Source organism: Phalacrocorax aristotelis, chromosome 3 (assembly GCF_949628215.1).
Source record: "Phalacrocorax aristotelis chromosome 3, bGulAri2.1, whole genome shotgun sequence".
In the NCBI taxonomy this organism is placed as follows: domain Eukaryota; kingdom Metazoa; phylum Chordata; class Aves; order Suliformes; family Phalacrocoracidae; genus Phalacrocorax; species Phalacrocorax aristotelis.
The window spans coordinates 117,815,381-117,836,298 of NC_134278.1; the positions used below are offsets into that span (position 1 = coordinate 117,815,381).

Here is a 20,918-nt window from a genome sequence, read left to right on the forward strand (position 1 = left end):
AAGTGAATTTTGATTTAATCTTTGTTGTCTTTCCCTCATTTTGTCGTATTTCAATCCTGTCACTCTCATGAGTAGTGTCTCCTGCAAAAACTTCCATTATTTAACCAGAGACAAGTCTAATATTGTTACTCAAGTAATAGATACAGGATTATATTAAATGGTATTACTTTGTTTGGCTGGCCTGCTATTATGTAGGTATTTTCAGACTACACTAGGGATGCCTCACGGATACAAGTCAAGCATCCTTTCTAATGTAGGAAAAAAAAGTGACTCAATGTTTTCAAGGCAAACATACTTTTCAAATGTTCGTATTTCTTTTTTTCCTTTTTTTTTTTTTTTTGGTTTATTTTTTGTGTGTGTGTGTGTGTGTCTGTGTACTGCAGCATATTTGTGCCATTATTGTTCCATGGGATATGGGTCTGCTTTTTGTTTGATGTAATGCTACCTCCTGTTTAGCACCATGCAAAATGCAAGAGCTATATGGGCAATAAGAGGGAGGTCAACCAGAACACTATATTCACCGAAGTGGAACATCATTCTATGGCTAAGAATAGCATGAAATTAAAGTAAGGTGTAAGGCTGGTATTCTCCTTTTATTTTCACTTGGGCGGCACAACTGGAGAGAAAACAAATTGTTCACTGGCACCATCTATGAGCAGAGCTGATTAAATCTGAGAATATCACTATGTCACAGCTTGATTTCTGGTTTTCTAAAATCTTTGGTATCTCTCTGATCGTTCAGGTTCTACCATATTTTGATTCCTCCAAACTTTATTAAACAGTGTAGTAAGAGGAGGACACACTACACTATAGATTACTGTTATAAAAACCTGCAGTGTTTATGAACACGTGTCAAACACAACTCTGAAATGAACCAGAAATTAAAGGAGCATTAGTATCAAAAACTAAGAGGTGCAACATTAGTAAACTTCATTACGAATCCTAAACAAACAAATTACAAATGAGCATTATCTGAAGATCAGCTGTCATGAGGTAGAAATTAAACTGTTACGAAAAGCAGGCAGTTACATGGAATGGACCCATCAAAAAGAAAAAGTACTGGTAAAATGTATATAGAAGCCACCAGACCGATTACTACAAAATTTCTATGTAACAAAAGATCTGCCCAGTTTTCATCACATGTTCCACAGTGAATAAATAACACAAATATTTCCTTGCATGGAGAAAGAATCCAGCAACAATAAAGGTTTTTAAAACATTTACAAGAACTTAGATAAGAGATGGTACTGTTCTCTTCATGAATCCTGTAAAGTAACTGTCAGAAAAGTCTCATTAGAACTAGTGCGCTGTCTTATCAACATTAAAAAAAACCCTTGAAATATTATAAAATCATTTGAATAAAATGAATGGGCTACAAAATGAAAGAGTATCACGGTGGAACACGTAAACAGAATTTCAAAAAGCTACATGCAAGAGGTGTTACTTTTAAGTAGCTTTTTCATCTTGTTTGTCAAATATTCTTCAGAAAACTTTAAGCACTGCTTTGCTTTTATAATCTACCACTGTTTTTTAGTTGCTATTTCTTAATTTCTGGATCAGAATCAATTTTGAAGAATAATCTCACATCAAGTAATGACATTTCTATTTTCCTACATTCTCCCCTGCTTTGCCACAAACTAAACAGAATTACGCCTGGATTTTGCATATTTTCAATACATACAGGGATTGTATTAAACACACTTTCAGAATGAGAATACGTACAAGTATCCAAAGGGACAGTACTTGTCACATAAAAAAGGCTTGCACTTCTTAGGCCGCGGTCGGCACTGACAGATCTCACAGTTGTGGACGTCGGTCTGGAAGCCAAAGGAACAGTCCAAGGAACAGCCCGAAATGAGGCCGGTGCACAGCTCCTCCCCTGTGAAGGACACATGCAGGTTATCACAATGTGAGAACTGTTTATGCCAGACAAAAGCATCTTTAGCAGACTAAATCTTCTGTTCACTTTCACTTCATAACTTTTTAAATACTGGTAGGCCTTACCTTTGGACTGTCCTAATTTTAACGTATTTGACAGAACTCTCCAGTAATGACCCAAACCGTATGAGCAGACACTACAGGACGTCTTCAGTTCCAGTCAAGAACTTGGGGAGTACTACCTGGTAGCCTAAACTAACATGATTTTATGAATAGATGCACAGCTGAAGGAGTCCGATATCCACGATTCTGTTGGCCTTCAATAAAACATTTAAAATAACATATACTTTCTACATATTATAAAGAATTAATAGGTTTCTTTTCCATATAGAGCATCTTTATTTTAAATAGAACTGAAAGGCTGAAAGAAATATTAACAACTTTTATTCCTTACGCTGTTTGCTGTCAACTGTTTGGTGATTAAGACCTGCTTTTCAAGAATATAACTAATACCCTAAGAGGTGATCTAATCTTAGAGATGTTAGACTAAGAGACCTGTATCTTGAAGTCCACTACCGTGTTTTATTAGCCTCTTGTGGTGGAAGGGAAATGCCGGATTGTTGGCATCTCAATTTTTCCAGTACAGAGATGAACAACGGACATTATATTCACTCTCATTGGAATCTACTATTTTGAGAATGATGGGTTTCTTTTTGTTCTTCCTGAAAGAAGTGCCAGGAAAACCTTCTTAACATACTGTGGGATACAAAATTGATTTACTAGTTGTAGAGGTGAGAGGAAAGAGAAAATAATTTTTGTTACTCTAGGGATGCAAACCACAGGAAAAAAGAAAGACCTTTATTACAATAGCCAAAGTAAGATCATAATAGAAAAGGAGGGAAATATAATTGAGATTCTTCAAGAGAAGAATATGATGGGTGATATCCAAAGAGCTGATTTGCAGGGGGATATTCAGAGGACAGCTCATCTGTAGTTCAAACATCCACACCACTACAAAGTGCTGGCCACAGAGTGCTCCTCCAGATGTGCTCCTCATTAGAGCTCTGAAGACCACCTTCCTTTAGGTTTATGAACATTTAGGGATGGGTTTTTTCCAAAGAGGAGATTAGCACATTGACTTACTCTGTTCCTTACACTACTTCTGTGGGTCTGAAATACGAAGATAATTTTCATGTCTCTAGCATGGTAATACACAGTAAACAGAAGGAATCTTTGCTTTACTTAAATGCTTCCCCTTCTGTTTTTGTACTGTTGCATTTAAGGCTGAAAAATATAGCATAACCTACTTACAAAGACAATGGGTAGACATAACCAGATGTGGTTAAGCTGTTTCCTTATCTGTTCTACCAGGTTAATGCTCATTTGGTAAAGAAGTCATGTTTTTGGTAAAGAAGTCATGTACTCCAGAATGAGACTGAAGCCTCGCAGAAAACCAACAAATTCACTGTCTACTTCTGTCGTGGAATTTGGGCATACAAGTGCCACGCAACATAAAACCCTTATTATCCCGAACAACTGTTCTCAATTTAAGTAGGCTGAAGCCATCATCAGGGTTCTTAGCTCCTACCTCTCCACTTTTATGTAAATTTGGTGTCTGAAGCTAAAAACGTGGAAGTTTATTTGTCATTCAGACTACAGAAGAAGAAATGCCACAACCTTGCATATCTGGTTCTGGAGATTGTCTTTGTCAGCAGATTAACAATGACACAATGTTTAAGCATTTACCCTCTATCAGATCTAACCTGTGAAAACAACTGTAACCCTTATCTTAGGTTCTTGCTTTACTCAGAGACACGTATACAAATATCTTCATGAAATCTGCAAGTTTTGAAAGAGTTCAGGCTGATCTATCAAGAATATTAGATCTTTCTAACATGTAGCCACTAATGTTGATTTCAAAACATTATGATGCAGAGGAAATTCAGATACTTTTCTCTGGTAAAGAGTGATGTACATGTAACACAAGAGAAAGACATTCCCTGAAGCAAGTTAAAATAATTTTTTTTTTTTTTTTTAAGGAGCTTTTGCAGTAGGATGTTCGCACAAAATTATTCCTTGACAGCATATAGTGATAATAAAATTATCTAAACTTTTCATTATGCTGACTTTATAAAGTAGCCATAATTTTTAAAGCTAGACTTTAACTTTATAAAGAATGTATGGAAAAGTACACCTACAGTGGAATATCTCCAAGAAGAATTAAGGTCAGTTATGACCTTTGATATGGTGTAAGTTATGATATCTCCTGCTGATGCTCAGAACCGATCAGTGAATAATCCCAGAATTACACAGGTTGGATCGATCAGAACCATTTGTTTTCTGACATATACTTTGTCACGAAGATGAAATGTTTAGCTGGCTGTCCATGAACATCAGGCTCATGGAAGACAGGTCAAGGAACAAAAAGATACAAATGCAAAGGGTTAGGAGAAATGAATAAGCATCTTAAAGTGAAAAGAAGAGCTGGAAATAAACATTAAAAAAAATAGAAACAACAAGAACACTTTTGAGTTGAGATATTTCTTATTTGTCTCCAGATTTGTGTTAAAGAGAGCTATCAAAGTACGATACCTAAGTTTGAGTATGTAGTCAACAGAAAATGGCAAAATAATGATTCCTCAAAATCCCACAGCCAAATATGTTTTTGTTTTCAATCTTCCATTCTGTTTTCATTACTTCGATTTCATTTGTGAAACTGCTTTTCAGGGATGCAAACCAAGTTTTTTACGTGTAAAGTTAATATATGATATTAAAAGGATCAAGATGTCTAGGACAGTGCTATACAAAGAGGAAGTGTCTCATCCCAAGTAGCTTATTATGTTAAATATACTTAAAACTCAAATAGTCAGCAGAGGTACTAGCCAGAAGATCCAGTCCCAAGGCAAAGTCTTCCCTGCTTAATCCTATAGTGAGTTACAAAGTGAAAAATCTGTTGAGGATAAGTGGCCAAGAAAGGAAAGGCCTTCAGAGCCTTAGGATGGTTGACTGACTAACCATCACTGCCTCTCAGGAAGGGACACCAAAGAGGATACAAAATAACATCAAAATTCTGCCTATATCAAATGTACAAGGAAAGTCTGCTAAGTCAATACAGACCACTGTTCACATCTGAACTTTACTAGTGTTACATCAGTGCTATATGAGGGCATCAGAATAACCGACTCAGACCTCTCCTGACAGTCTTTCTAACAAGATGCTAAAAATGCCTTCTGAGATGTTTATTACTAAAATATCATGTAATCATACTTAAATTTCTGATAGTATTGCATTACAAGCTGTGGAATTAGCTTTTAAGTAGTTTTTGAAAAAACATTTTCTATGAAGAAACTTAGAGTCATGAAAATCAGAAAGTGAATTCTGATCCACTGACTTCTCATTTAACCATCTAAATTTCTCCTACTCAAACATTAAAAACATAAGAATTACAGGCAGTCTTACACTTAAGCCAGGTTTAAAAGAGTGGACTAAGGTTTTCAGTAAACCTGTGCAGCAGACATTAACTTTGTATGCGTACCAGATAGTGCTTTTTTTTTTTGTTCAGAAAACAGAGTGACCCATCAAATTTAAAGAGCAGAGTATAGCTCCCAGAAAAGAAATAAAAAAAAAAAAAAAAAAGAGAGGAAGAAGATTGCAAGCCTAAGGATTCAAATATGAATCAGTATATGCAACTGTCATCCTGACAATATCTCTACAGACTTAGCTACAGCTTTAAATTCTTCATTAATAAAATAATCACACGTTCATTACGAAAGGATAAGTAAAAACAAATTTTCTGCTAAGGTTTTGCATTTGAAGTGACAAATGCTAAAGACTAAAGAGAACTAGTTCATGAAAGTCAATTCCAATGAACTGAGGAAATTTGTTATGGCAAAATATTAGGAGGCTACTTGTTTAGGGGGTTTTCCCACATCTGCTTAGATAAATCTCATCAGGACCCTGAATCCCAAATTATGTAACCTATTTGTAGAGAAGAGATACAGCTCTAACTGGGCTAATAACGGCATCAAAAGTGTATTGGGTAATCAGACAGTCTGAAAGGAGAGAATAGGAAACATTTTAAAAGCTAATGCAGAAGGAAAACGACCTTTCAGAGTTCAACAGAACTGCATTATGCACCTGCACATCACTGCAACTCTTAACAGAATGGGATCAAGCTTCTGATCACATAGCATAAGCCACCTTTATTTCTCTACTGATTAGCTATAGTGACATCACCTAGGGAACTAAACCAATGCTTAGACAGGAGGTAGAAGACCAAAACAGAAAACAAAATGGTGAACAGGAAATTGATTAAAGGGAAGACATCTCTCATTATGCTTCTTAGGGAAATATCTGGCTGGAGAGTAGAGTTTTTCTACGTGAGTAGTAGAAATATGTTCATTACCTTTTCTTATGAAAGATGAAATGTCAATGAGGCAATGTCAATACAGAAAACAGTCCTTCTACACAAGGAAAGAGGAGGGCTTAAGGGGATAAAATAAAAATAGTGGGGTGAAACTCAATACTGAAAACAAAGTTGTGCCGCCCACAGGGAATAAACAAGAATTAGTGCTACAAACTGAGAGGTCAGGTGCAGGATGTTGGTTGATTTCAGAATGATACCGATGTGTTGTGACTTTAGAAAAAGACCAATGTGTCCTTGAACGTCTCAGGCTAATACAACTCTACCTTTACCACAAACACTTAGCTTTTTAATGTGACAACAGACATTAGCTGGACTACCACATAAAATTCTGGAAGAATTTCAACTAAAGTACAGTGGAAGGCTAGGACAATAATCACGGCAAGGCTGTTTGTCCTCAACCAATGACATTATTAAAATAGCCTCCTGTTAGCACTGAATACTCACTTGAGGACAAATATGCACCAAATACTTATAGCATTGTATCCAGCCCACATAACAACACTATGAAGTTTTCTTTTCCATGTGCAACCATGACTGCAAAAGCAGCAGCAAAGTTAGCTACCAACAGGTCCGCATTTCTAGTCCCAGTCTTTGCTAGATCTCACAACACGATTCTGTCCCAGGATATGCAGGGTTTCCAATCTTTCCATTTGTGAGAATTTACTCCACAGACAGATACTTCAGATATAACACAATCTCTCCTTCATGGGTAAGGTATCTCAGACACAATGTATCTCAAAAAGAATCACAATTCTTTGGCCTAAATTCAAACCATCAGATCGTGATTAAGTCTTGACTTCAGAGTGCTCACATCCACACCTTGCATGAACCTATGAATGTTTGGAGTGTTACAAAATGTTGCTCAAAAAAAAAATCAAACTGAAAAGCAAACAAAATTCAATTCCATGAATTGAATTATTAGGTCTAAAAAAGGACTTCTGTTTGAACTTCTAATAGCTTGATTATAATTCCAGCTGATTTTGTTTTAAAAAAAAAAAGACTTCCCAATTTCCTTCTTCTAGCATGTGTGTCATACAAAAAATTCTATCCTCTTAAGCAGGGATATTTATTTCTCTACAATTTATGATTTTACATATGGACACATTGATAATTGTACTGTAAAAGACTGAAAGTCATCTTGGTCTAAAAACTTTTGAAAATGCATTCTAGAGATGCATAGCCTGTTGAAATACTTGTAGTTTTCAATCCTCTAATTCACAGATAAAAAATAACTGCCAGAGAATATTAATAGATATTTGACAAGAATTATGTCAGTATTTCAACTTGGCTTAGGCTGGTGTCCATTTTTTGAAAATTTGTAGCACTGCTACACAAAGCTAGCTACATACCTTTACCATCATTATTTTCTTGACGCTGAGGCTAGATCATATCAGGAGAACTGTTTCACAGTACCTTTATAATTAAGCACTCCTCAGCCGTCCTCTTGGTGTGGATTGCTACTGCTGGTTAATCTTCAGGGGTGGGGATCTGGGGAGGCAAATTTATGAAGGAGAAAACTAGGTTACTTATCAGTAACTGGAATTCTCTGAATATATTGCCTCCACAGATCCACACTAACCCTCCCTCCTTTTGTTAGAATTAACTCACAATTCACAATAGCTGGATAAAAATGAAGGGACTGGGCACTGTGATGCTAGAAAACCCTGTTTAAAAAAATAATCGCATGAGTCCGTTGAGGCAAATTACCCAATTGGATACTTTGTAACAGTGATATCTCAAAGGTGGAATTGCTAGAAAATTACTAAGCTTCCATAAACCTTCTAGCAGCACACTGGGTTTTTTCCCCCCACGAGTCAAGTGACGTTCTTATCTGCTTCTATTGCGTTAGATATATTATAAGCATTACTAAAACCAATATATTGTTGTAATCTTCAGAGATCCCCACCAAAGATTTTTCTCCTAGTGAGAAGACAGATAATATTTATTTGGCATGAGTCGTTAGTTCACTGTAATTCCACCCTCTTCAGGGAGCACTTCCACTATCTTCCGCATGTGTACTTAGAGTTAATATTTCTATTCTACCTCGAATACATAATTTTTTTTGACCTAAGCCTTAAATTTCTAAGAAACATGCTTCATCCTCAATTTTCCATAGCAGTATTTCACTAACCGAAGTCTAATATATTATAGCTATTCCTTTCACATCACTGCAGAAGGATAATAAAACATCCTTTTTCTGCCAGGTCTACAAAATTATTCAAAAATCCAGGATGCACTCTCCTTTCACTAAGGGAGGCTACCTGGACTGTCTTTGGTTTTTTTGTTGTTTCTCTCCTCCCACACACGGAATTTGTTGCTAAATCAAGGTAGCAATGGGAGATAATTGTTACTAAAATAGAAAAGTGTTACCTAATCTATGTTACTTTACTATTTCCAGGAATCTTGCATTGTCTGAAGTGTACACTTCTTGCAAGTACTGTGTATGGTTATTTGTCCCACCTTACTTTGATATCAAAATAAACATAAAATACATTTATTTAAATGACAAAATTAACACTCAGGGAGTTTTGAAGTGTTCAGAACACATCCCTGAGTACGGATTATTTACAGGAAAAAAGTAATGAAATATTCAAATTTTGCCTAGGAAGAGTGAAAGGTTAGGAACCCTCATCCTAAACTCTAACTACAGAAGGATTAGCACACAGAAAAGAGGTGTACTCTCCCATTTCTTAGGCTTTTTCTCCATTCACTCTTTCAGTGCCTTAACTGCTGCCATTTACAGACAGCCCATAGATACACCTACCTAACTTTTGTCAAACCTTCCAATCCTGCCTTTGAATATCTACACAACTAAAGGAAGTGCCACACTGCCAAACCCAAATTCCATGTCGCTTCATCAGCTATAAAGGGAGATGGTGTGACTGGCCAGAATGTTGAAGCTCATGTTGCAGATATCTGCTAGTATAGAATGAATACTAGTACCTCCTTTTTTAACTCCATGGTAGAATACATTTTCTTCTCATTTAAGGAAAAGGTATCAACACTCTTCCAAAAATATTTCAGTATCTATATAGGATGTATTTGGGGGAAAGGGATGGTTTTATGTCTAGAGAACTGTGGAAACAAACAATATATCAAGATTTCTAATTTTTGAATAGCAGTTTTATGCTTTGCTTTGACAGGCAAAAGAGACCATAATATGAAGTGGATGATGGTGCACTACAATGTGCAAGGAAACGACTCATCTCACACTTCTACAATTGTGTCTCTCCATAAGCAGTCTGGAATTAATGAAACTGCATGACAATTGCGTCTTGTAACTGCAAAGGTAAGCCTTCTAAATGAAGTCAATTTTAAAAATTGACAGCAATGTTCTAATTTAATTTGATTTTCAGTAAGATTTAAAAGGTTAAAAAATACTAAAGCCATACATGCTCGCAGTTACCTAGCTGAACAGTACTTCATGTTCACTTCATTTGGGGTAAAACGCTATAATCTAACTTGCTGGAGAGATTTTAAAGGCTTTTTCTTTTTAATGAATATAACAGAGGGAATAAAGGCCAGATGAAATACTGGCCCTCACTGCAGACTCTCACTGAAGAATGATTTACTCTCCAGCAACAACTGTCACGTTTTAAATCCTATGTTACTGCCATCAGCAGGCATTATTCGATGTGCCCGTTCGTCCTATTCGGAGCATCAGGAGTCCTGCCTTTCAAAGAGCCAATTGCTGCTCTTGTTTTATTCCCCTAATGTACTCCTCCTCCTAAAGACTTTAATCCACTCCAGTTCTCCCGATGAAAGCAAAGGCCTAGACACTCCAAACACAATAGTGATTGCTGCACTCTACAAGTAACATTTTTTTTGTTATTTTTCTATTTGTTTCTTGTTCTTGTATCATCTTACCTTTTTTTTTTTTTGGTAATGCATTTCATGTTTTTCCTACTGCTTTAGTTTTATTGTTGATATTTTGCAGTGGTTCTACCTATATCCTGCATTATACTTTTCTCCTTTTATCCTCATTTAGTGCTGCTTTGGCTTCGAGATGGTCCTGGTCAGTATGATCATTTCCTCTCCATCATTTGTGGTTCCATCTCTACACACTGAAACTTCCCCCCATATCTATCTGTGCTCACCCTTTGCTCAGCAGTAGTTTTTTCCTCCCTTCCCTTACAACTGTGGTCTCCCTCTGCCTTTTTTTTTTTTTTTAAGTTTTATTTTACTTTACAGCATGCATGTTTTCACTGCATATAGTTACAGCATATTTTTGCATCCTGCAAAAACAGGAAGGATAAAGGACAAAATCAACTACTTCTATTAGAATTGTATTTTAGAAGTGTTACTGCCTGCTTCTTTCTTCCTTCTCATTCAGCTGGCTTGAGTCAAGCTGGATAAACTTGAAACTGAATTATAATAAAGCACCAGACAAGTTTCATGATACTGTACTTATTTCAAATAAACCCATTGTTCTGATTTCTGGCTACAGGAATGTAAATGGAGGTACTAATGAGGAACAATTTAAAGCTTTATGTTCTTCCACTTTGTCATTTTACTTTTATTTTGGCTGAAATAGGTTGAAGTATAATGAATCTTCAGCAGAGATGTCTGAAGAGAAATTAGTAAAAAAGGAAACTTTATTGGAAAGAGATTAGTAGAATTAGGATACGATGACTTCGAACGGTAAATGGGGGCATGTGGGCCACCTTTACCTAGGCACCTAAATCTGATTCAGTTGAGCAGTTTAGACCAGCAAGAAACAAGTGGGTGCAGTACAAAGACACTGATGTTCCCAGAAGTCCACACAAGTCTACACGACCTAAAGGTAATACACATTCCCACATTCTTAGAGAGCCAAGACGCAACTAAACTGGTTTGGACGTGAAAGTACATAGGATCTCAAATCACAGAGAATTAGCACAGTACATTTTCAGCATATTTGATGTAAAACTCCTTTCTTCTCAGTGCTGACACACTCCTTTGTCCAGAGCCTTGCAAGTGAGAGATATTACTTGACAGAAGAATTATAATTCTGTCATTTTGCCTGATAATCACCAAGTGATGAAGACTTCCAAGCTGTTATTTTTCTTCACTTCTTTAGAAAACTGAGATTTTAAAGCAATCTACAATTGAAGTTATTTAACTGAAAAAAAGATGAGAGACAAATGATACTATTAAGTTTGCTCCAAACAGTTTGCTGCTGCAAAGTGAAAATGATTTCAAGGAAATTTGGCAAGAAAAAGATTCCCTTGAATAGGTTCTTAAGCACTACTTAATCAGGAACACTCCAAGCAAGAACAGAGACTTCCCAGGATGTGCTATGTGTCGCGTGCAACCTGCTAATCTAGAACAAAAGAAATTACCCTTTGGAGTGATGGAGAGAAGCGCTGCACGCACAGACATAGATGATGAAATTTGTTGAGTATGTCCATCTTCTTGTTTGTGTCAAACTCCCTAATCAATTATAAACAATAAAAAAGGAAGAAAAATCCAAATACAATGTTAAAAGCAGAACTTACATTTCTAATTTTGTCCTTAGGAAGAACTAAGTAAGGCGTGTATGCAATAGCTTGGCTGCAATCTATGGAAAGTCATCCTTGTCACGAATACAACTTATTATCTTGTATTATTTCTGTATTACCACAATGACATTATTGCTTCCCATATATTTACTTGTTATTAAGATGTCCTGCCCTTTACCTTACGGAAATAAAAAAAAAGTACATTTCCCCAGAAAAAAAGTTTAAAAAGGCAGGACAAATCCTTTTCTTTCTCCTTAAGCAGAACACCAATCCAATCCCAAAATTCTTTAGTTTGTACCAATTAAGAGTTTTATTTTGACCATTTCCACTGGGCACCCCTAAAATAGTCACATTTGTTTAGAAAGTGGCTGAGAATGGGCAGACAGAAATCAGAAGAAGGGGAACAGAGAAATACTTTAGTTGAGAAAGCCTCAGAGGCTACCAGGAATCTGCAGAACTACAATGAAATTGCAAAGAGTTTAAACTCACTCCTAGGCTGGGCTGGCAGCCAGAGTGATGCATCCTGCAGCTGATGCTAGTACTCCACAGGTGTCCTTTGTTAGGCAATTCCAACAATCAACCTGACCTTGCTTTATATTTAATCTGTAAACATCAAATTCTTAAGGAAGCACATACAGAAAATATATTTTTGCTGCTTCACTGATACACACAAGGCACAATGATTTTCCTTGGGGAAGAAATAGATGTTAAAGCCTGCATAAATCCTAACTAAAGTAATATCCATAATATAAATATAAGAATATGTTATAGAAATAAACTTGCAAGTGGATATGTTTCTACATACACCCCCCCCAGCATATAATTTTCAATAATTTATCCTCAAAATTTAAGTTTTGAGGAAAAATAGCTAAGTTGAAAATAGGTTGTTTAGCAATAAGAGTTTTTGAAGTGCACAAACCTGGATGCCCTTTAACTCTTTACACAGAGGAAAATGAAATGTGGAATTTTGACAAGACATCTCAAAGTCTGAATGAATATGAAGTCCCAAATTATTATCTTTTCTACCTAGCTGTTAATTTTCACCTGAAATCAAATATTTTATGTTTTCCTCCAAACATATTTTAAGCAAGCAAACAAGCAATGGCAGAAGACAGGAACCTATCCTTTAAGGATGAACAACTACAAAGCACATGCATACTAACACAACATATAATCATCATTATGAATGGAGAAAACACCATACTAGCATTTCACATACAGCTTGATATAAAAGGTAGAAGCCACTTTATTTTTGCATACTCACTAGTTTTGCACTGACAAATGCGGCAACCATTTTGGTCCAGTTTGAAACTATAGATACAGTCTTTTTCAGTCAAAGTGCAGTTCACCAGAATCTCACAGGTGGGTGGACCTATTGTGATGTATGTTGGTTCTGAAGGTAAGAAAAAAAAAGAACAAATAAATTTGAGACTACTCGAGTATTTTAATTAACTTTGCAAAAAGGCATACACAATGCAACAGTGAAAAGGATAATTTTTAATTAATATGCTTCTGATTAATGAATATTCTTAGTACTTCTGAAACAATTCAAGAGACAGACTTTGTTTTGAAGTGATGTACACTCACCACAAATGGTATGAAGCTGCATAAAATTTTTGAAATACTGTAACAGGTAAAAAAATGCTACTTTTTTTTGTTCACTATGAAATCAGCTTTCCCGCATATGCAGTTTAAAACAGAACGTAAAATACTTATTTTGCCCACTTTTCTCCAAAAGTATTTAATAAAAACTTCGTGCAGATATTTTTACTTTGGAAACTGAACAGAACTTTCCGCAAAGCTCAGTTGATTGATACTATCAAGCTGCAAGTCAAAGCATGTGATTTATTAGATCAAAACTTTCTCTGTGTGATTAAGGTAACTTCAACTGAAATTTAAAGCAGAAGAGACTCTGAATACCTAAAGGGTATGTAAAATACACTGGGATCTCTGGGAACCATTTAACATGTCTATTCATTGAAAACATCACTTCTTACAATATACTTTGCAGTAACAGATTATGCTTTTTGAAGTTGAGGGTATTATTGCTAACTATTAAGTATTTATGAACAGCATAATACTTCTGGACACCACTTAAATACGCTGGAGTGTGAAATTTGTTTTAATACATACGGTAGCCAGAAATATTAATGCGTTTTAGTACACAAAGTTGTTAGAATACAGATAAAATCCAATTACTTATGAAAACAACAAGGAACCTCAAGACTACCACCATAAAACAGGATACAGAATGAATGAAACACTTTTCCTAAAAGACTTTTTGCTCTGTCAGACTAATTTGGTCTATCTTGTATTTTTCGTAGAATTCAAACACTTAAGAACCAATGAATTTATAGTTATGAGCATTATCAACATTAAACTAAAGCATTCAGGAAACACAAATTGCATGACTTCTGAAGAACTAACTGTGAGCTTTTATTTCACTGTTTTCAATTCTTTGAGTTTATCTTGTACCTCCATCTCAAGAAATGAAGACTAAAAGGAAGTTACATTTTAAAAAAATTCAATACATGAATTGATAAATTGTGAAAATATGGAGAAACATTATACTAACCATCAGGGCAATAAACCATAATATGTTCTATACAGGATGCACATTTTCGTGGATTGGAGGTGGCCACATCTCTCATTCCCAAACCAAATAAACTGGAAGGCAGATTTTGCTATTCTTAATTAAAGGCAGCTAGTCTTTACTCTCAGACCGATGGTAAAATACTACTCAGCACCGATCAAGTTGTTAAAACTATACATTGTTAACCAAAATGTGAGTTTCTTTGCCTATGGGTTCCATGTCCAGGCAGGCAGCTTTTGCACCCATGCCTTCCGGTCAAGTGAACATGATCCCATTATGAGAACATGCTTTTCAGCTTTCATTGTCTTTCACATCTTTCAGCTTTCATAGCTTCTCCCCAGCCCTACTATTCCCTTCACAACAGTTTATACAGCGGATGAACATTTTTAATCCTTTTTAAATTAGGTCAGCTAAGTACAGAGTTTGGAGGGAAAAACTGCATGAAAGGCACTACAGTGAAGTTAGACGACTTCAAACTTCTATCTCAGAAGTCACGGCTCACATGCCTCACTTTGCTGAAAGTTTTGAAATAACATTCAAATTCCATTGCCCGTGTAGTTTTTGTAGGAAAAGTAGCTATACATGTTATATGTATATAAAATACCACCAACAGCTTTTTCAAATGCAAGCTGGAAATTTGGACAATGGCATCTGTGTGTCTGTAGACCTCTCAAAGCACTTTTAGCTGAAATGAAAACTTTCAGATTTTTTTCTAAGTATTTAATACAGATCACTAGGTTTTGGGTCAAATAAAAGATTGCAAAATTTTCTGTAAATTACTCATTTCACAGCTCTGAGTCTGCAAGTGTAGTATGGAAGAGTAACCAGAATGCGCAATGTATTTTAGAATCCATAGATTCCCAAACTAGGTTTCTTCTAATCTCAGTAAACTCTTATTTGCTTTCAAGTTCATTTAGTAAACTGAGAAAATCTTATTCATGCCCAATATATAACATTTGCAACTTCAACAAACCATTAGTTTAGGGATCAAGAACATATTGATATATATCAATAATATATTCCGGAAACTGTAAGAATTAATCCCACCTGTTTAGTACTCAGAGTATATAAACGGGCTTTGCAAACAAACTGATTTTTAGCATCTGGTGCCTTTTCTGAAAACCTCCTTTCCTACCTCACTGCATTCTCTACCCAAAATACCCTAAACGTGCAGAAGACCAGAATACAACAGCTACCCTGAAGCTACGTTCAGGTTACTGGCCGGCCAGCCAGCCCGCCCAAACCCTATGCTTCAAACAACAAAAAAGCCACAGTAATGTTTATAACCACTGGTAGTTAAAACCACAACAAGTCATATGAATCGTTAATGCTACCCAAAGCAAGTGAACAAAGAAGTTCACAGACAGTAACAAGACCTGGAAAAATGAAGGAGACCGTAGCTTTACCATCTGGCTGCAGAACAGTTAGGTAAAAATATGTAGTTAAAAAACCAACAAATACTCCTTGAAGGCTGAAATGGAGTTTAATATTTGTTGATCCACTTGGGTGTAAACTAAACCTAGAGAAAAACAGGATTGTGTTTTACCCCCATCACTGAAGTTCACCCCTCAAGATAACTTTATTTGCAGGTATAATTTAATATCTAGAAAAAAAACCCCTTGTTATATCTTTTTTGTGGTGAATTTTCAAAGCTATACTTCTGTGTTTTGATGGTCTTTTGTCTTGGAAACACTGACACAATAATCTCCCCCAAAATACATCCAGTAATGTGGTATTTCTTACAAGGGACAAAATTAAACTGTCATTATACTAATTTGTTACTCCTCCATTTGTTGTGTTTTATTATTCTATTACCTCCTGTCTTTTGTGTCTGCTCTCAGCATCCTCAGTGTTTCCAGACAAGCTTACAAATGTGGTTTTTCTCCCTCCTGTCCCTAAAGGTAAGCCCTGAGATACAGTAATTTGATATGCATGCCTGCTTCTCAGTGAGCTGCAAGTAGAGGACAAAAGAAATAATTTCATTCCCTACCCCCACATGTGCAAAAATGCAGCCGGGGGGGGGGGGGGGTGGAAAATCAGCCCTTTTCACTTCGCTAGACAAGACTCAACAAATAAAGCCAGCTCTTCTCTGCCAGGCTTCTGGCTATTTGAATAGGCAAGCAGAGCTAAGCTTGAAAAAGCATGTACCGTTGCATGATCTGAGCTAGGCTTTCACTGCTGCTCTTGGTAGAAACGGCAGAAGAAAGATCCAGTGCACATGTGCACAGACAATGGGTGGGAAAAACGGGTGCTGTTTCTGTCTGTGTACTTTACAACAATGCAACTACACCGTAGAAAGAGAGAAGAAAATGAGAAGGGTATTGAAGAGAGGTTGGGTGAAAACGATGGATATTTTCAATAGCATACAGATTTTTGCCGGTGTGAAGTACTTGTATATAAGGTTAAATGCTGATTGCTATTAAAACATTTTGTTTTCATATACTCCCTTTGAGTCTGACACTTTCTATGCTGAACTTTAGTGCAGAAGATTATTATTTTGCCTGCTGGGAGGTTGATAAAAACCTTTGAATTATTTTATTTATGCTGCCATGTACTTAAAAATAACTTCCAAAATTTTGAAATCGTCAGTCTGACTGGCCCACTAGAAAATATTAGGGTATGTGATCAAAACCCTGAAACTTGTTCATCCCAGCTTGAAATCTAACTGTGCATTTACAGGGGAAGAAGGGAAGACAGCGACATCCAAGTAATGCCTGGAGCTGGCTTTGTCCATACAGAGGCTACATTAGCAATAGCAACACAAGAACTGAAGCATCACAAAAAGCAAGTTCGCAAGGTGGAATAAGACCATCTTCACTGATATTTTTCTATCCAGGATGCTTTTGTGATATGAAAAAAACACCATTCCCAGGCCCCTCTCCTACTATTTTCTGTTGTTTGAGACATCTGACTTCTGTGACTGATGTGACAGCCTGTATTACAAAGAGCAGGTGCTTTCATCTGTTAAAAAAAGTGAAATAATACACACACACACGTACACAAGAACACAGGACGATTGACCTGGTCTAGTACTGTGCCTCATACACAGATCTTCTCTTGTTATACTTGGATGACTGCTGAAATCTTCAGCAGAGCATTATCTTAAGACTTCAGAAACTGAAAGATGGAGAGAAGCTGATGCATCCATGTTTCAGGTAGACTAGGGGAAGTTTCTTGGGATTAAAATTTTATTATACACAAAGTTTGATCAATTACATTTATCAAAAAGAGAAAGCAAGCTAAAATTCACTGTTGATTGCTGAAGCCCTGGAAAACAAAACAATTCAATCCAACCAACCAAATCAGAGACACTTTATTGTAATCTTGTTGACTTCTACTGTTTATCTGAATATTAAAAATGAACTATTCACTGAAGATTTAATTTTTCCTTTGACCTTTGGAGATTTCATTTACATAATTCTTCAGTTAATTTTAAAGAGAACAAAAAAATCCCCCCTAAGGCTGGTACCAGAATGAAAAATTATACCCATCTTCCTATCATTTTTAGTTGTTCAAAATCTGAACTCTGGCCCTGGAATTTCTATCAGAAAACAAAGAGCAATTCCACTTAACTGTACTACTGCAAAGCCGCATGCATTATGAGAACACCAAGCATTTAGTTTCATTTGTGTGAAGAACAGGAGGGACCTCTGTCAGCAGGAGCACAGCCTACGGGTGCAGGGACAGGATGCTTCCCCTCCGCTGAGCACTTGCGAGCCCACAGCAGGAGTGTCCAGCTTTGGGCTCCTCAGCAGAAGAGAGTCAGTAACACACCTGAGCAAGTACAGCACAGGCCACCAAGGTAGTCTGGGGCTGCAGCAGCTGGGGTGTGAGGAAAGGCTGAGACACCATGGCTTGCTCAGCCTAGAGAAGGAGGGCAAAGGGGACATCCTACTGATGTCTACTACTACCTAACGGAAGGTTCAAAGATGACAAGGCCTGGTTCATTGTGGCAGTGCTCCAGGCTAAGACGAGAGGCAACGAATACAAGCAAGAACATCAGAAGTTACAACTTTTATCAAAGTTTTGTTCTTTCTTTTAAACCACATGGGTGGTCTAACTATGACAGAGTCCTAGAGAGGCTGTGAGATCTCCATCCTTGAAAATACTCAAAACTTAACTGGGACGAGGCCCTGAGATCCTGCTGCCACTGGACGTGCTCTGAGCAGGAGGTAGGACCAGAAAACCTCTGGTGGTCCTTTCCAACTTGCATGACTCCGTGAATTTCACTTTCACACAAACTCAGGACATTTCCAGTGAAAGCAGCAATATCCTCGGTGGATCCAAATCAGAGAACTGAAATCCAAAGACAAACATTACAATTTCTGATGATTTCTGTATGCTTTTGCCAAGTACTGATTACCTTCCTTCTGCAATAAAAGTACATGTTTGCCTAATACCACTTCTCTGAAATCCACTTAATGACTTAAAGAGTAGCTCTTTATTTAAGAAGCAAAACTTATTCTCTCTGAAGCATTACCTAGGAACAGCCACAGCCACCTTTAATCAGTCTCACTTTTTGTCCTCCTTTAAGTTGATACATGCGTCACCTATTGGCAAGGTATTTTTATTATTATTATTGACATGAAAAACACTTAAAACAAGGTCTTTGCTTTGTTTAGTTTGGAATGCAATATTTTAACTCAAAACAGGTTTTGTTTCACACTTTCAGTAATACCATGCGAAGGAAATGCCTACTCCAGGCTTTGACAAAATTGGTTTTAAGTAGGGAAGTAACTATTGTGTTCTAAGTTTTTTCTTCTGCACATGGTTAAATATAACATTGTTAAACACAAATTAATTTACAAGCGAATAGGGAACCTCTACTGCTGCTTCTAATCGACTGTTAGAAATCTGAACCATTATATATCTTAACCCAAAAGTACCACAAATAAGGGGACAGGTATTTTACACTACTGAACCATTCAGTTTTTAATTCTGCTTGTAAATGTTTCCCTGTCAATACAGAAGGGAAAAACCCCACCCTATCCCTATTAGAATAAAATTACTGTATTTTTCCTTCCCATAAATGTATGACAGAAGTATGCATTGAACACCTGGCTTCAATTACTTTGATTCAAGCACAATGGTTACTCCAGCAAAGCAGGCACAGAAGGTCTGACTTCTCCTCTTCATCATCTTTATCCGTGCTCCCAGAGCAGCTCTACTCAGTATCACTCCATGCACATATGCTTGAAAGCTAACAAGTCCTACCGATGTTTGGTGTAAAGTGTCCTAAACATATCGCAATATTATTTGGAAATGCCACAGTAACAAACTACAACACAGTGTGGGGTTGACAGCAGTCCAGAGGACGTTTTGGATCCCAAGACTGCAGGCGTTTTATGTATGTATTCATGGTTTTCATGCCTTGTTGGATTTTTATGTACAACTCCCCAACCTGCACTTCATATCCCCATCTTGGTAATGTGAACCAGTCTATAGTTTAACTAAAGACAGTCAGATAAAATAGATTAATTCCTTGGGCATATTATTAAAGAGGCTGGAACACGGAAACAGATTTTCAGTGTAGAGCACAGGGAAGCTTTATATCCACCTGCAAGCACCACTATGTATCTTCTCCCTACCTTCAGACCAGCAGTACTGATCACAAAAACACCCCTCTTTTTGGTATGAGAAAACAAATAAAATAATTCCAATTTCTGCCCTTTGATATTTCCAATACTTTTAGCAATAATTAACTATGGGTTGGTTTTTTTTTTTGTTGTTGTGGGTTAGGATTTATTTTGTTTTTTAAGGAGGGACAACAATAAGAAACTTTGTATAACGGTCGTCTTGTGCTCAGGCACAAATTAAAAAAAATAACACTCTGAAATTTACACATTTAATTTACAGTGATTTTTAACCACAGCGAGAACAACACATAAAATAGCAACACATTTCGAATCTGCAGTGGTTGGTGTTGGGATATTTGGAGAAAGTGTTAGCCATGTACAAAGAATAAGCTCAACAGAAGAGGATTCTAGAAAGCTCAACATCTCACTGGGAGAATGAAATTAAAACCTTTTCTGGGGGAGGAAGGAAAAATGCATCAAAACCATGTTCTACACATGGAGAAAGTCATCTAACATCAATACTAAAGAACATGCCTGTGTTTGGGGAAGTGAAATAGCTCCCTCTTCTGTAGTATTTTATAACACAAACTATCTCTAAAAGGATTAACACATTCTAATCCTACAAAACCAGCACCTACTGACTTAAAGAAATACAGCATCGGTGCATTCAAGGATTTACTATAAAAATTAAGTTAAAAAAAAAAAAAAAGGTAAGTGAACAGCAATTTCACTTTTTACCTACTGCTTTTTATGATAACTGGCTAAAAACTGGTCCTGAAGGGTGTGCTGCTCCACAGCCTTTTATTCGAGTCTGCATACTTGTTTGAATTTTGTCTGCTGTCCAAAAAAGTTAACTGCAGCCTACTAAGCAGCAGCATGTGTGTTTACTTAGGCTTCCTGTAAAAACATTCATATCATTCCAAGAGTGACTAAATGTTTTCCATCCTCATAGTTCGCATTCCAGC

General features: G+C 36.6%; 1 protein-coding gene across 2 annotated transcripts in view; it reads right to left on the minus strand.

Annotated features, from left to right (window-relative positions):
• The window catches only part of CRIM1 (cysteine rich transmembrane BMP regulator 1), a 194,278-nt gene that overhangs the window by 30,742 nt on the left and 142,618 nt on the right, over window positions 1-20,918 (minus strand). For both annotated transcript variants that reach the window (XM_075089307.1, XM_075089306.1), the window contains 2 exons: window positions 13,049-13,177; window positions 1,723-1,879 (listed from right to left, as the gene is read on the minus strand). In XM_075089307.1, coding sequence (XP_074945408.1) covers window positions 1,723-1,879; window positions 13,049-13,177 — 286 coding nt within the window. The remainder of the gene's footprint in view (window positions 1-1,722; window positions 1,880-13,048; window positions 13,178-20,918) is intronic.